This window comes from Schistocerca cancellata, chromosome 6 (genome assembly GCF_023864275.1).
Source record: "Schistocerca cancellata isolate TAMUIC-IGC-003103 chromosome 6, iqSchCanc2.1, whole genome shotgun sequence".
Taxonomy (NCBI): Eukaryota; Metazoa; Arthropoda; class Insecta; order Orthoptera; family Acrididae; genus Schistocerca; species Schistocerca cancellata.
Genome location: NC_064631.1, coordinates 538688712 through 538702207, shown reverse-complemented (window position 1 = coordinate 538702207; position 13496 = coordinate 538688712). Strand labels below are relative to the sequence as shown.

Below are 13496 nucleotides of genomic sequence, written 5' to 3'. Positions count from 1 at the left end.
AAGAGAATCGAAGCATTTGAGATGTGGTGCTATAGACGAATGTTGAAAATTAGGTGGACTGATAAGGTAAGGAATGAGGAGGTTCTACGCAGAATCGGAGAGGAAAGGAATATGTGGAAAACACTGATAAGGAGAAGGGACAGGATGATAGGACATCTTCTAAGACATGAGGGAATGACTTCCATGGTGCTCGAGGGAGCTGTAGAGGGCAAAAACTGTAGAGGACGACAGAGTTTGGAATACGTCAAGCATATAATTGAGGACGTAGGTTGCTAGTGCTACTCTGAGATGAAGAGGTTAGCACAGGAAAGGAATTCGTGGCGGGCCGCATCAAACCAGTCAGTAGACTGATGACCAAAGGAAGCAGCAAAGGGTTCTTATGATGTTTCAGTGCTCTTGTTTCATGCCCTCCTGCGGCCTGATTATGGAGGGGTGCGATATTCACACACGCGTCAATAAAATAATTGTGATCGCTTCTCAGCTTTGGTTACTGATAACTAGATACCAGTGTCGATGAGTTTAATTTGTACACCACAGCACTGAAGATGATCACTATGTGATTGAAAATCGATTTTGCCATCAATAAAACATCAATATTACGGCCAACGCTGACCTTCCTTTTAATAAAACAGCAAACGGTCCATCTAATACCCCCAGTCTCCCCCGCCCCGCCATCCTATAGGCAATGACCATCGCGGAGTCATCATACGAAGGGATGAAATATGGGTGAGAGAGGCTGTGACGGCCTTTCCAACGTCTGACACGTCCACGACGGGGTTGGGCAGAATTATGGTGAAATTTTGTGGCAATGGGACACAATAACCCGCTTTACACGTCAAATGAATTTGTGAGCTCTGGCCTTTTCTTTCCCTTGTGTCGACAGTTCGCTGTCTGAAACATTGTCGTGCCCGAGGGTGACATTGCAGGGCGTCATAATTTTGCACCATTACAGAAGAAGTCTGTAGGCATCTTTGAGCCAAATTTCAAACTTGTGCGTTGCAATGGGATACATTTACGTGGTTTCGAAAAAGTGATGCTCAGTGTAGTGTGGTACTGCCTGCAACTTCATATCATATAAGTATTGACTGTTATTACCAGAGTGGTTAGCACACTGCACTCGCATTCGGGAGGACGACGGTTCAAACCCGTCTCCGGCCATCCTGAGTTAGGTTTCCCGTGATTTCCCTAAATCGTTTGAGGCAAATGCCGGGATGGTTACTTTGAAAGGGCACGGCCGCTTTCCTTCCCCATTCTTCCCTAGTCCGAGCTTGTGCTCCGTCTCTAATGACCTCGTTGTCGAAGGGACGTTAAACACTATCTCCTCCTCCTGTTAGTATCAGGGAGTGATACGAAATGCGGCGATCATCTGAAATACCTTTTAGGGAAGACGAATGCAAGATTTAATTTGTTGGAAGGGTTCTAGGAAATTGCAATGCATGTGTCAAGGAAATCACAAATAAGACGCAAGTGCCATCGATTCTTAAGTATTTTTCCAGCATATTGACTCCGTATCAAATAGGTGTGGCGACAGATGGCCAACGAATTCAGAGAAGTGCAGCGGATGTGGTGACAGGTTTGTACAGCCCGTGTCAAACTACGCAGTCTGATCCAGAATACATATTACTGAACACTAATATGGACTGTCTCCACACTTCACCTTGACAGCTTCAGCTTTGTTCAGGACGTTCTCACTCATACCAAAGGTGTTCCATTGGGTTCAGGTCGGCACTCTGTGCACGGAAGTCCTTTTCAGGAATGTTATTGTCCACAAACCAATGTCTCACAGTTGCTGCTAAGAGACAGAGTGCATTCTCATGCTGGCACAATTAATCATCGTTTCCAGACTGCTCATCTACTGCACAAAATGTAGTAAAATGTGTTCATATCCATCTACATTTGCCATTTTTAAGAGCGATAAAGATTTCACACCCTAACACGAAGCACACGCCGATATCGTAACAGTACCTCCTCCTTACTTCACTGTTGGCAGTATACATTAAGGAGGCTAACGTTCTCTAGGCCGTCGACTAGACACAATCCTTCCGTTGGATTTCCACAGGGTACGGCATGATTACTCACTCCAGATCACTCGTTTCTAGATGCCGTTTCGCTTTACACCACCTCAAACGTCGCTTACCACTGACTACAGAAATGTGGGTGTGGCTTATGACGACCTACTCGACCACTGTACTCCAATCTTCTAAACTTCCTGCGCACAGTCATCGTGTTAGCTCGGCTGCTGGTAGCACGTTGGAAGTCACGAGTAATTCCTTCTACTAATTTCGTGCAATGTGTGTAAGGTCACCTTTTTTCAGCTGTGATGTTGTATTCACCTTTCCACTTTACAGTCACTCTCCTACTATCGATCTGGCAGGTCTAGAAGGATTTGAATGTCACTGATGGATCTGTTACTCAGGTGACATCCAATGACTGGCCCACGTTCGAAGTCCAGTCCGATCCATCACCTGTTATGCTACCGGATCTGTCTCTAGTGCCGTTTAGTGGTCAGTTCCGCATTACATAGGTGTATCCGAATACTTTTTGTCAGGCACCGTATATGCCACAACTTGAAATGCTTGGATATAATCAAACAGCATAGAAGTACATAGAAGTACACGTGCCAGTGTTGTGTCTGACTCGGGGTAAAAACAGACAACCAGGAATGCGACCATGAGCTGATTATTCACATAATTAAAGTATTTTTATGCAAATGCAACATTTTGTTGGTGCAGGACTTTTAACCCTTTTATTTCTTGATCAGTTTATTAGAAATACGAAGGCTGTAATAACAGACATCCAGGAATTCGACCATGAGCTGAGTATTCGCATAATTAAAGTATTCTTATGACACAGTCGCCGATCCGACTTAAACGTCTGTCGTAGCGTTGTACCAACTTTCCAATACCCTCGTTATAGAAGGCAGCCGCCAGTGCTTTCCGCCAACTCTCTACGCTGGCCTACAGCTTGTTGTCTGTGTCAAAATGTTGTCTTCATAGCCAGCGGTTCATGTGAGCAGAGATGAAACTCAGAGGGAGACAAGTACGGGCTATATTGTGGGTAATCAATCCTTTCCAATTGAAAACGCTGCTGGAGCATCTTCATTGCCCCTGCAGAATGCGGCTGAGAATTGTCTTGAAGAAGAAAACGCACAACAGTTATATAATGTTGGGTGCATAGCTTCAGGCGAAATTTCTCACCAGGCCCTCGTACTTGGCGAGAGACACTATTGCTCTAGGTATCTTTATATGCTCCCTGTGTGCTCAGAACTAAAAAGAACAAGGAAAGCTAACAGCAGGCATACTAGAGACACTGACCAACACACCTGTGCAAAATTTCATCAGATTTTTTCACTATGGTTTCCATTTCTTGACCGATAGTTCCTTACTTTCCGAAGTCCCAGCTGTAGTACGTATATTTTGGCTACTAGTTTATAACTGACCGGCTCATTCTCAAATCTGGCCTACTAAGGCTGGACTGGAACTACATTATCTTTTTTCTTTGTTTAATGTGTAATGTGTGATCGAATGTTATTAATTGTGTCAAGATACGTAATTCTGAAACGTAACTACGATGGACCAAAACATATACATTTTGTGGAGATGAAACTTTTATGATATACTCTATATCAATGTTGCAGGTCTGTATACGCTAATGACTAGAAATAATTCCTGCAGGTGGCACTCGTAATCCTTTCATTTCTTATTCATTGCAAATACTGCATGCTCGTGCAAATTATTTTGTAGTTACTAATCACGCTTACATACATACATTAACTTCATATGTCTAGACAAATAACATCATTGCTGCAAAAATGTCTGCAAAAAATGGCGCAAAGCTATCACTACAGAGTTACTGTTTGATGTCCCGTACGACCTCGTGGCTGCTTTTCTGATTCTTTGACGCCTTAAAGTGGCTCTTTGAGTACCTTCCTGTGGTACCAGTTTTCTTTTCTTTCAGGTGACAGTGGGGTATTAGCCAAGTGATTTGTCTATCGGCAGCTTTCCTGCTGCTCGACGCATCGCTAAGAATGCATTCCAAATTAAACACCTAATAACGTGAATGAGATTTTCACTCTGCAGCGGAGTGTGCGCTGGTATGAAACTTCCTGGCAGATTAAAACTGTATCCCGGACCGAGACTCGAACTCGGGACCCTTGCCTTTGCGGACAAGTGCTCTACCGTCTGAGCTACCCACGCACGACTCCCGCCCCGTCGTCACAGCTTTACTTCCGCCAGTACCTCGTCTCCTACTTTCCAAACTTCACGAATCGCAGGAGAGCTTCTGTGAAGTTTGGAAAGTAGGAGACGAGGTACTGGCGGAAGTAAAGCTGTGAGGACGGGGCGGGAGTCGTGCTTGGGTAGCTCAGATGGTAGAGCACTTGCCCGCGAAAGGCAAAGGTCCCGAGCTCTAGTCTCGGTACGGCACACAGTTTTAATCTGCCAGGAAGTTTCACCTAATAACCTGTTTTTTTCTTTTTCTTTTCTTTTTTTTATAGTTCTTTCTGACAATGAAAGCAATGGACGGGCTTTCGTTTCCCAATTTCCACAAAGCAGTGACGGAAGAACCCATATCACGGATCGTTGAATAACAGCGCTAAATTTTCTAGTTAGCATTGCTTTGTGGGTCTCACAAAATCAGTTTTCGTGAGGCGTCAGCCGTGGAACATCTTCGCCTCTCGGAGTCGGCAAGTAGGACAATTGGTCGTTTGTTGAGTGGGCTGGTTGTTGCAGGTGCAGGTCACGGTGACGTCGGCTCTGGTCCACTCGTGCCGGCACCAGTGCGGCGCGGAGCTGTACCTGTGCGAGCCGGCGTTGACGCAGGAGGGCGCGGGTTCGATGGAGCGGCTGCCGCAGGGCGACGTGTCCATCGTGGAGACCACCGAGGGCGACGGCCGCGGCGGCTACGCAGACGCCGACGACCACCTCGCGCTCTGCGCGCCGGGGTCTCTGCGCGGCATCGCCTCGGGCCGGCGAAAGCTCTACTTCAACCCCGCTTACTTCGAGCCGGAGCTCCTCGCGGTCAGTCTCCTACCATGCAGTTTTGGCTTCTCTTCGTTCTACACTACTGGCCATTAAAATTGCTATGCCAACAAGAAATGCAGATAATAAACGGGTATTCATTGGACAAATATATTATACTAGAACTGACATGTGATTACATTTTTCCGCGATTTGGGTGCATAGATTCTGAGAAATCAGTACCCAGAACAACAACGTCTGGCCGTAATAACGGCCTTGATACGCCTGGGCATTGGGTCAAACGGAGCTTGGATGGCGTGTACAGGTACAGCTGCCCTTGCAGCTTCAACACGACACCACAGTTCATCAATATAGTCACTGGCGTATTGTGACGAGCCAGTTGCTCGGCCACCATTGACCAGACGTTTTCAATTGGTGAGAGATCTGGAGAATGTGCTGGCCAGGGCAGCAGTCGAACATTTTCTGTATCCAGAAAGGCCCGTACAGGACCTGAAATGTGCGGTCGTGCATTATCCTGCTGAAATGTAGGGTTTCGCAAGGATCGAATGAAGGGTAGAACCACGGGTCCTAACACATCTTAAATGTAACGTCCACTGTTCAAAGAGCCGTCATTGCGAACAAGAGGTGACCGAGACGTGTAATCAATGGCATCCCATACCATCACGCCGGGTGATACGCCAGTATGGCGATGACGAATACACGCTTCCAATGTGCGTTCACCGCGATGTCGCCAGGCACGGGTGCAGCCATCATGATGCTGTAAACAGAACCTGGATTCATACGAAAAAATTACGTTTTGCCGTTCGTGCACCCAGGTTCGTCGTTGTTGAGTACACCATCGCAGTCGCTTCTGTCTGTGATGCAGCGTCAAGGGTAACCGCAGCCACGGTCTCCGAGCTGATAGTCCATGCTGCTGCAAACGTCGTCGAACTGTTCGGCAGATGGTTGTTGTCTTGCAAACGTCCCCATCTATTGACTCAGGGATCGAGACGAGGCTGCACGATCCGTTACAGCCATGCGGATAAGATGCCTGTCATCTCGACTGTCAGTGATACGAGGACGTTGGGATCCAGTACGGCGTTCCGTATTACCCTCCTGAACACCCCCCCCCCCCCCCCGATTCCATATTCTGCTAACAGTCATTCGATCTCGACCAAGGGGAGCAGCATTGTCGCGATACGATAAACCGCAATCGCGATAGGCTACAATCCGACCTTTATCAAAGTCAGAAACGTCATGGTACGCATTTCTCCTCCTTACACGAGGCATCACAACAACGTTTCACCACGCAACGCCGGTCAACTTCTGTTTGTGTATGATAAATCGGTTGGAAACTTTCCTCATGTCAGCACGTTGTAGGTGTCGCTACCGGCGCCAACCTTGTGTGAATGCTCTGAAAAGCTAATCATTTGCATATCACAGCATCTTCTTTCTGTCGGTTAAATTTCGCGTCTGTAGCACGTCATCTTCGTAGTGTAGCAATTTTAATGGCCAGTACTGTATATTCATTCCCCAGGTGGGGACGGGCTGACAGAAGTGATGTAACTGATATTCAATCTACAGGTATTTAACATAAAAGCAGTGTTAAAATAGCATTCATCAACATCATCAGCGTCGTGGTCGTCATCATATACATTTTCGGGTTAGGCATGTATGTCTATTTCGAAACAAAGCTACTGAAAGCCGGTCGCACCATTTTCTTCATGGTAGTCCAATCCTCCTGCTACTTTAGAGTCCACTGTCGTCCACAAAGGGAGTATGGCATATTTAAAATATTTTTCGTGATATATAATTTGAGCGTGCATAAATGTTTTTTGTTACAGGTCATTTTCTTCCAAAAAGGCGTTGTCTTTGTTCTGTCAACTGAAATTTTGAAGCACAGAATATTTAAGTCTTATTTGAATCAAATATTTCGTACTGCATACCACCGTCACTACCTGCAGTATGAATCAAAAACCATTGAAGAGCATGGAATTTGATGGTAGAATCTTCTGAGTCACCAAACCACGTCATATTATTCTCCAAACTTATTCAGTGCTTGACAGTTCGAACCTGCTACTGAGACCTTCGACGCTTCTTCAGAATTTCACTGGAAGGCTGAACGCTATCGAAGGATATTGATGGGCTCAGTTATAAAAAGCTATTTTTCCGCGATTTTTTGGAGACTTGAGTTACTCGGTAGAAACTTTCAAGTTATTTTTGGTGGATCATCGTGTTTGCGTGAACACTGGAGGTGGATACTGAAAGAGAGATGGAAACCAAAACATTATTGTTGTTGTGCCGCCTAGATTCTTTTCTGATCAATGTTTATGTTACTCGTTCGTAGTGGCTGAGTGTTTACTTTCTTGATAGCAGGGTAGCCACTAAGATGGATGCCTGTAGCCATTATCCCGATTGAAATTGCGCTTATTCTTCATTTACTTTTATCCTATTATTATTATTATTACACATTCAGGACAGTACATTACAGTTATTTACGAGCACAAAACAAATCTACAATCAATACACAAGACATTGCGCATGTCAAATTGATTTTGCGGCCCACACTTTGGCAGTTTTGATTGCTGGCTCATTTGCTCAAACCATGTCATACAGCGTGCAGGTTGCAGGAAAACGCCGGGCACACCAAGACATGTTCAGTCTCTTGAAATTCCCCACAGTCGCAGGTTGCATCTCCAGTAATGCACCACCGCCTTAAATTTTGTTTCTGCCTCGACGCTCCAGTTCGCAGTCTGTTCAGTCTTCCATGTGTGGTAGCGTAGTTTGAAACCAGCAGCGGGCTGTTCCTTTAGATTTTGTCTGCTACTTCCACTTGCCTTGTTACGCCACAATTCTATTCGGCGATGTAATTGTTTCAGCTGTTCAAAACAGGCTCTTTCTAAACTTCACTCTAGAACGTGATGGCTCGCTCTAAACTTGGGATTCCTGGTATCGTTTTCCTGTTTTCTTCTCAACCTCTGTAGCTGTTCTTTGTCTAATATCCGGGGGTGCTCTTCATATCAGATGGTACATGTTGTCGACAGAAGTTGGTCGTAAGCAGTCACTAATAATTAGGCCTATCTCGTTAAGAACGGTGTCAACATGCCTCGTGCATGCGGGGTTTTCCCAGTCTGGTGCTGCATTTTCTGCCGTGGAGAAATATAGAGTTAGAGAAGACTTACGTGAAACATATTGCTGAGCTCCCCCTCTCCCCCCCCCCCCCCCCACACACACACTCCACCATGTGCTATTAGTGGCTTCTGTATATTATTTCGGCTGCAGTCTTTAACCTTCATTTCTCCCAATGGTCTTTGAAAATAAGTGTACAATCGAGTTTTTCTCCGGGGTATGTAGCGGTGTCCAAACATTATAGTTCATTTCACCTCTCAAGTACTTCCAGTTACTCCCTAACTTGTCTATTCCCCAAGTGAAACGAACAGACCTGTGTTTTAGATGGGTTAGTCCTTCTTTGAGTGTGTGCTTCAGTTTTCTTAGGTCTGTCCACATTCGTTCCTTTTAATGTGTGTCAGGGCGCTGATGACCTCGATGTTGAGCGCCCATAAGCCCCAACATACCACCACCACCTTAGGTGATTATTGTCAAAGTTTTCTGCCACATCTTCAAGGGCAGCAGTCAGTTTAATTTCTACCTCCTCAAGCTTCCTGCCTTAGACTGCAACTACTGTGTCGTTGTCATAAAGGAAAGATCTTGTGTTTGTTCCGACAGATTGGTGATTGGTGTAGATATTGTACAGCAGCCTTTCTTGTTGTTCAACGTGACAAAGAACCGCATGCTTTGTAGTAGGCCTTGGATGAACTGCATTAATAGGTAGTTCTTGGTGATCATACAACTTTTCCTTACGAGTTTGTTATGACATACTGTATCACACGCCAATGATAGTTCCACGAATGCCATACCTGTAATCGTCCCTCTCTTGTATCCGTTCTGTTTAAGCCCAGCTAGTTTGAGGATCTGGCCACAACATGATTTTTCGCGGAATAAATCCTGCATGTTGTTTAATAAGAGTCTGGTCTACATATCCCTAAACATTCTTCAGGATTGTTCTTTCCAGCGGTCTGTATAGATGACAGAGAAGAGAGACTGTTGGAAAATTTTCTTACAGCAGCTCCTGGAAGAGTTGTCTCTAGACACACACTATACAGACGACTGAACAGACATGGTTTATTCGCCCGGAGACCTTCAAGGTGCATTCCACTGACCCCTGGTCACAGGAGAGCCCATAAAGCCTGGTGTCAAAAACACAATACATAATCATTGGAACAGTGGCCCCATTTATGTTCACGGAGGAGTCCAGGTGTAGTCTGAACAGTGATTATCGCCGGGTTTTCATCTGGCGTGAACCAGATACCAACCCCTTAATGTCCTAGAAAGGGATCTGTATGGAGGTCGTGGTTTGATGGTGTGGGTTGGGATTATGATTGGTGCATGTACACCCCTGCATGTCTTTGACAGAGGAACTATATCGGGTCAGGTGTATCGGGGCGCCATATTGCACCAGTATGTCCGCCTTTTCAGGGGTGCAGCGGGTTCCACCTTCCTCCTGATGGATGATAACGCACGGCCCCACCGAGCTGCCATCGTGGAGGAGTACCTTGAAACAGAAGATATCAGGCGACTGGAGTGGCGTGCCTCTTCTCCAGTCCTAAACCCCATCGAGCACGTCTGGGATGCTCTCGGTCGACGTATCGCTGCAGGTCTTCAAACCCCTACGACACTTTCGACAGGCACTGGTGCAAGAATGGGAGGCTATACCCCAGAAGCTGCTCGACCACCTAATCTAGAGTATGCCAACCCGTTGTGCGTCATCATCCATCAGGAGTAAGGTGGGACCCACTGCACCGCTGAAAAGGCAGACATACGGTGCAAAATGACGTCCCGATACACCTGACCTGTTACAGTTCCTCTGTCAAAGACATGCAAGGGTGTACGTGCACTAATCATAATCCCACCCCGCACCGTCAAACCACGACCTCCATACAGGTCCCTTTCAAGGACATTAAGGGGTTGGTATCTGGTTCCTGGTTCACGCCAGATGAAAACCCGGCGATAATCACTGTTCAGACTATACCTGGACCCCTCCGTGAACATAACCTGGGGCCACTGTTCCAATGACCATGTACTGTGTTCTTGACACCATGCTCTACGGGATCTCCTGTGACCAGGGGTCAATGGAATTCACCTTGCAGGTCTCCGGGCGAATAAACCATGTCGGTTGAGTCGTCTGTAGACTGTGTGTCCGGAGACAACTGTTCCAGTGGTTGCGGTAATTTCCCGAGCTAGGCTACCTGCAGTACTCCGTGGCCGTCTGCGGGCACTGATGGTGAGATATCGGTCTTCTTGTGGTGTTGTACACTGTGGACGTCCTGTACTGTAGCGCCTGGACAAGTTTCCTGTCTGCTGGAATCGTTGAGGATCACACATTGTGGCGCACGGAGGGCCCGTGCTATGACCTGGTGTGTTTGACCGCCCACCAGTCGCCCTAGTATTCTACCACTCATACCTCATGAATATGTGTTCTTTGAACCGTTTTCAACATACAGTCACCATTAGCACGTCTGAAAACGTCTGCACGCTTACTCGCTGCACCGTTCTCTGACGTGCACCAACACATCTCTGCATATGTGGACAGCTGCCAATGCCTCCGTGCTGCGACAGCAGGTCAAATACACCGCATGGTCATACCCCGAGATGATTCAAACTCGCAAACCTCCCACCAGAGCGTTGTTTGACGATGTATCAGCATTATCCTTAATTTATGAGCATGAGTTTACTATAGGAATTCTTTGCATGTATCGTTCAAGTTTCATCGGGCCGTGTTACTTGACACTAACGCGTCTCCCGAATGTTACTTTGGATCTTAAGTTCTGCACAACGGTTTATAAATGTCTCTACTGTGCGCTGTGCTCTCCAAGTCGTGTCTTCACAGTGATAAGAAGCTGTTGTCTACAAATCGAGACACACTGCAGCAATACAGTTGTCACGTGGTATCGCAGCAGGCGGTCGAAAATGATGTAGTAGATGTTCTCCTCCGCGCCACAGTCAATAAATGGTGAGAACGGCAGAAAACATCCTTTTATAAGTTTTTCTACAGCGTTCAGCCATACACGGCCAACAATGGCATCCTGAAGAAGATTCCAGCAGAGGGATCGAGTAGTTGACCATTGAAGAAGTTTGAGCAGGAATATGTCGCAGTCTGACGAGTCATAAGATTTTACCATCAATAAGAAAGGCCTCAGCAGCCTACAAGCTTGTATAAGCACCGATTTTGTTGATATTATTTTCGTCTACATAAGTTCCAGATCGAGAGCTTGACTACTATGTTCTGAATATGACGCTCGTGAACATATCAAAGCGACCATCCAATATGATTTAAAAATTTTTGGAGTCCCCAGTGGAGGTGGTCAGAGGTTTGTTTCTGGTCCGCAGGCCCCGCCGCCGGCCGCCATAGAGTTCCTGACGAAGATCCGCGAGGTGATGGCCGTAGCAAAGCACAAGATGGTGGCGAAGCGCTTCTCGCCCAGCCTGTCGGGCATCCCCGAGGAGGATGCGGCGTACGGAGGCGGCGGAGGCGGCGCCCAGCTCGGGGCTGTAGCTGCTCAGGCACAGGCCACCGCCCCCTGGCCGCCCCCCGGCTTCAGCCTCAAGCGCGAGAACAGCCGCCGCAGGGGTGAGTGCATATTCCACTGTGACACCACAACCTCGACTCTTGGAGAAACACATAAGCACATCTGGCAAAAATTTAGTCCTCCCCAGTGGACCGTGTAACACCACCTGTATCCTTGCTAACGGCCTCTCCGTGTGTCAAGAAACAGGAAATTTGTAGGCAGCGTTTAGAGACATTTGAAACTTATGCTTTGCTATGAGAGACAATTTACGCTATTTCGAGAAAGAGGTGGTTTTATTGTGCTCGCAAGTGTAGTTACCTGTTGGAAAGTTAATTTACAAAGCCTTGAGACGGAAGGGGAGGCGGAGGAGAGTGGGAAATATGAAGGGGTATCTGCTGAAGGCGATATATACAGGAGAGGTGCTCTTGCCTATAGACCATGTCAATATTTCACCCGAAAGTCTCTAATTCGTATACATGTGTCTCACTTTTCTTTTGCATAGCTTCCTTACAGTTACTGTTTATAAATAACTTCGAAACAATCTTCATATCTCATTCGTTAGAATATTACATTTTGTAACATTTTAAAAAACATAGTTCTTATATAGGCCGGCCGGAGTGGCCGTGCGGTTCTAGGCGCTACAGTCGGGGACCGAGTGACCGCTACGGTCGCAGCGAATCCTGCCTCGGGCATGGATGTGTGTGATGTCCTTAGGTTAGTTAGGTTTAATTAGTTGTAAGTTCTAGGCAACTGATGACCTCAGAAGTTAAGTCGCACAGTGCTCAGAGCCATTTCTTATATAGGAAAACAGCGATCTGTGGTTATTATAAATAAATTGGAAGCAGTCTTGATCGCTTAACTTTTTTAATGGTGACCGGTTTAGATTTCTTTATCAGATCATCTTCGGTAAACATTCATGCTCCGATGATGATTTAATAAAAAGATCGAAACCGGTCACCATTAAAAAAGTTGCGTGATCAAGACTGCTTCCAATTTATTTATTACATTTTCTTCTTGGATAGCAAGCTACAGTGTTTCTTTAGTTTTCCCTGTGGATTTTTCATTTCCATTCATCACTCTATTTTAGTTAATTTCTTATTGTTTATTATTGTGTACAATTTCGACACCTGCCAACTGGAATACTATGTAGGTCATATTTCCACACATCTACAGAAGGTTGTATAGAACTGGTGTTAACATTTACTTCGAGACTTGTAATTTAAATATTTTCGCTTATTACTAAAATTAATTGTAAAGGAATCAGAAAATTTATAAAATATTAAATTAAGAAGAAAAACACCCAAAGGCTTCAAACCATGACACTATACGTGTTAATCATCTATACTACCGTCACAGTAGATGGCTTACCGGCAGTTCCTAATCTTAACCACCGGGAAACAACAGGGTGAAGGAAAGTATATTCTTCAGGAAGCCCATGATGTGAATTCTTCATCAATAAGCCATCCTACCATTACTTATTTGTATGTAAGCGAGTCCCCAATTGCTGGGGACTGCATACTAAGGCTGTAGAACCCGAGTTCCACAGAATCCATACAACCCCAAACAATCCTGAACCCAATGCGCGTCAGCCCTGAGATGGACGGCTGAGCTATTGCTGGTGTCCGCAGTACCACTGTAGTTAACCAATGGAATCAACGGATTCACTAACCCAACCCGCGCAGCCACAGCTCACCCCCCCCCCCACCCCCCACCCTCCCTCTCCCCCCCGCCGGAGCTCACATAAGTCACCTATAAGCTCCCACTCATTATGCCTGTTCCGCCATAGCTGCCACGTTGTTGGTAGCACATCAACTGCCTTTAGTCGTCCTCTGTACAGAAATTAATTCCAGCTTCGGTAAATCCGCGGTCATATTCACTCACTCACAGGATTCATGGCTCTGAGCACCATCGG

General features: G+C 46.1%; 1 protein-coding gene across 1 annotated transcript in view; it reads left to right on the top strand.

Annotated features, from left to right (window-relative positions):
• Nucleotides 1–13496, top strand: part of LOC126088415 (uncharacterized) — a 218553-nt gene that overhangs the window by 29931 nt on the left and 175126 nt on the right. Inside the window, exons 5-6 of the mRNA XM_049906555.1 lie at nt 4731–5018; nt 11406–11646. Coding sequence (XP_049762512.1) covers nt 4731–5018; nt 11406–11646 — 529 coding nt within the window. The remainder of the gene's footprint in view (nt 1–4730; nt 5019–11405; nt 11647–13496) is intronic.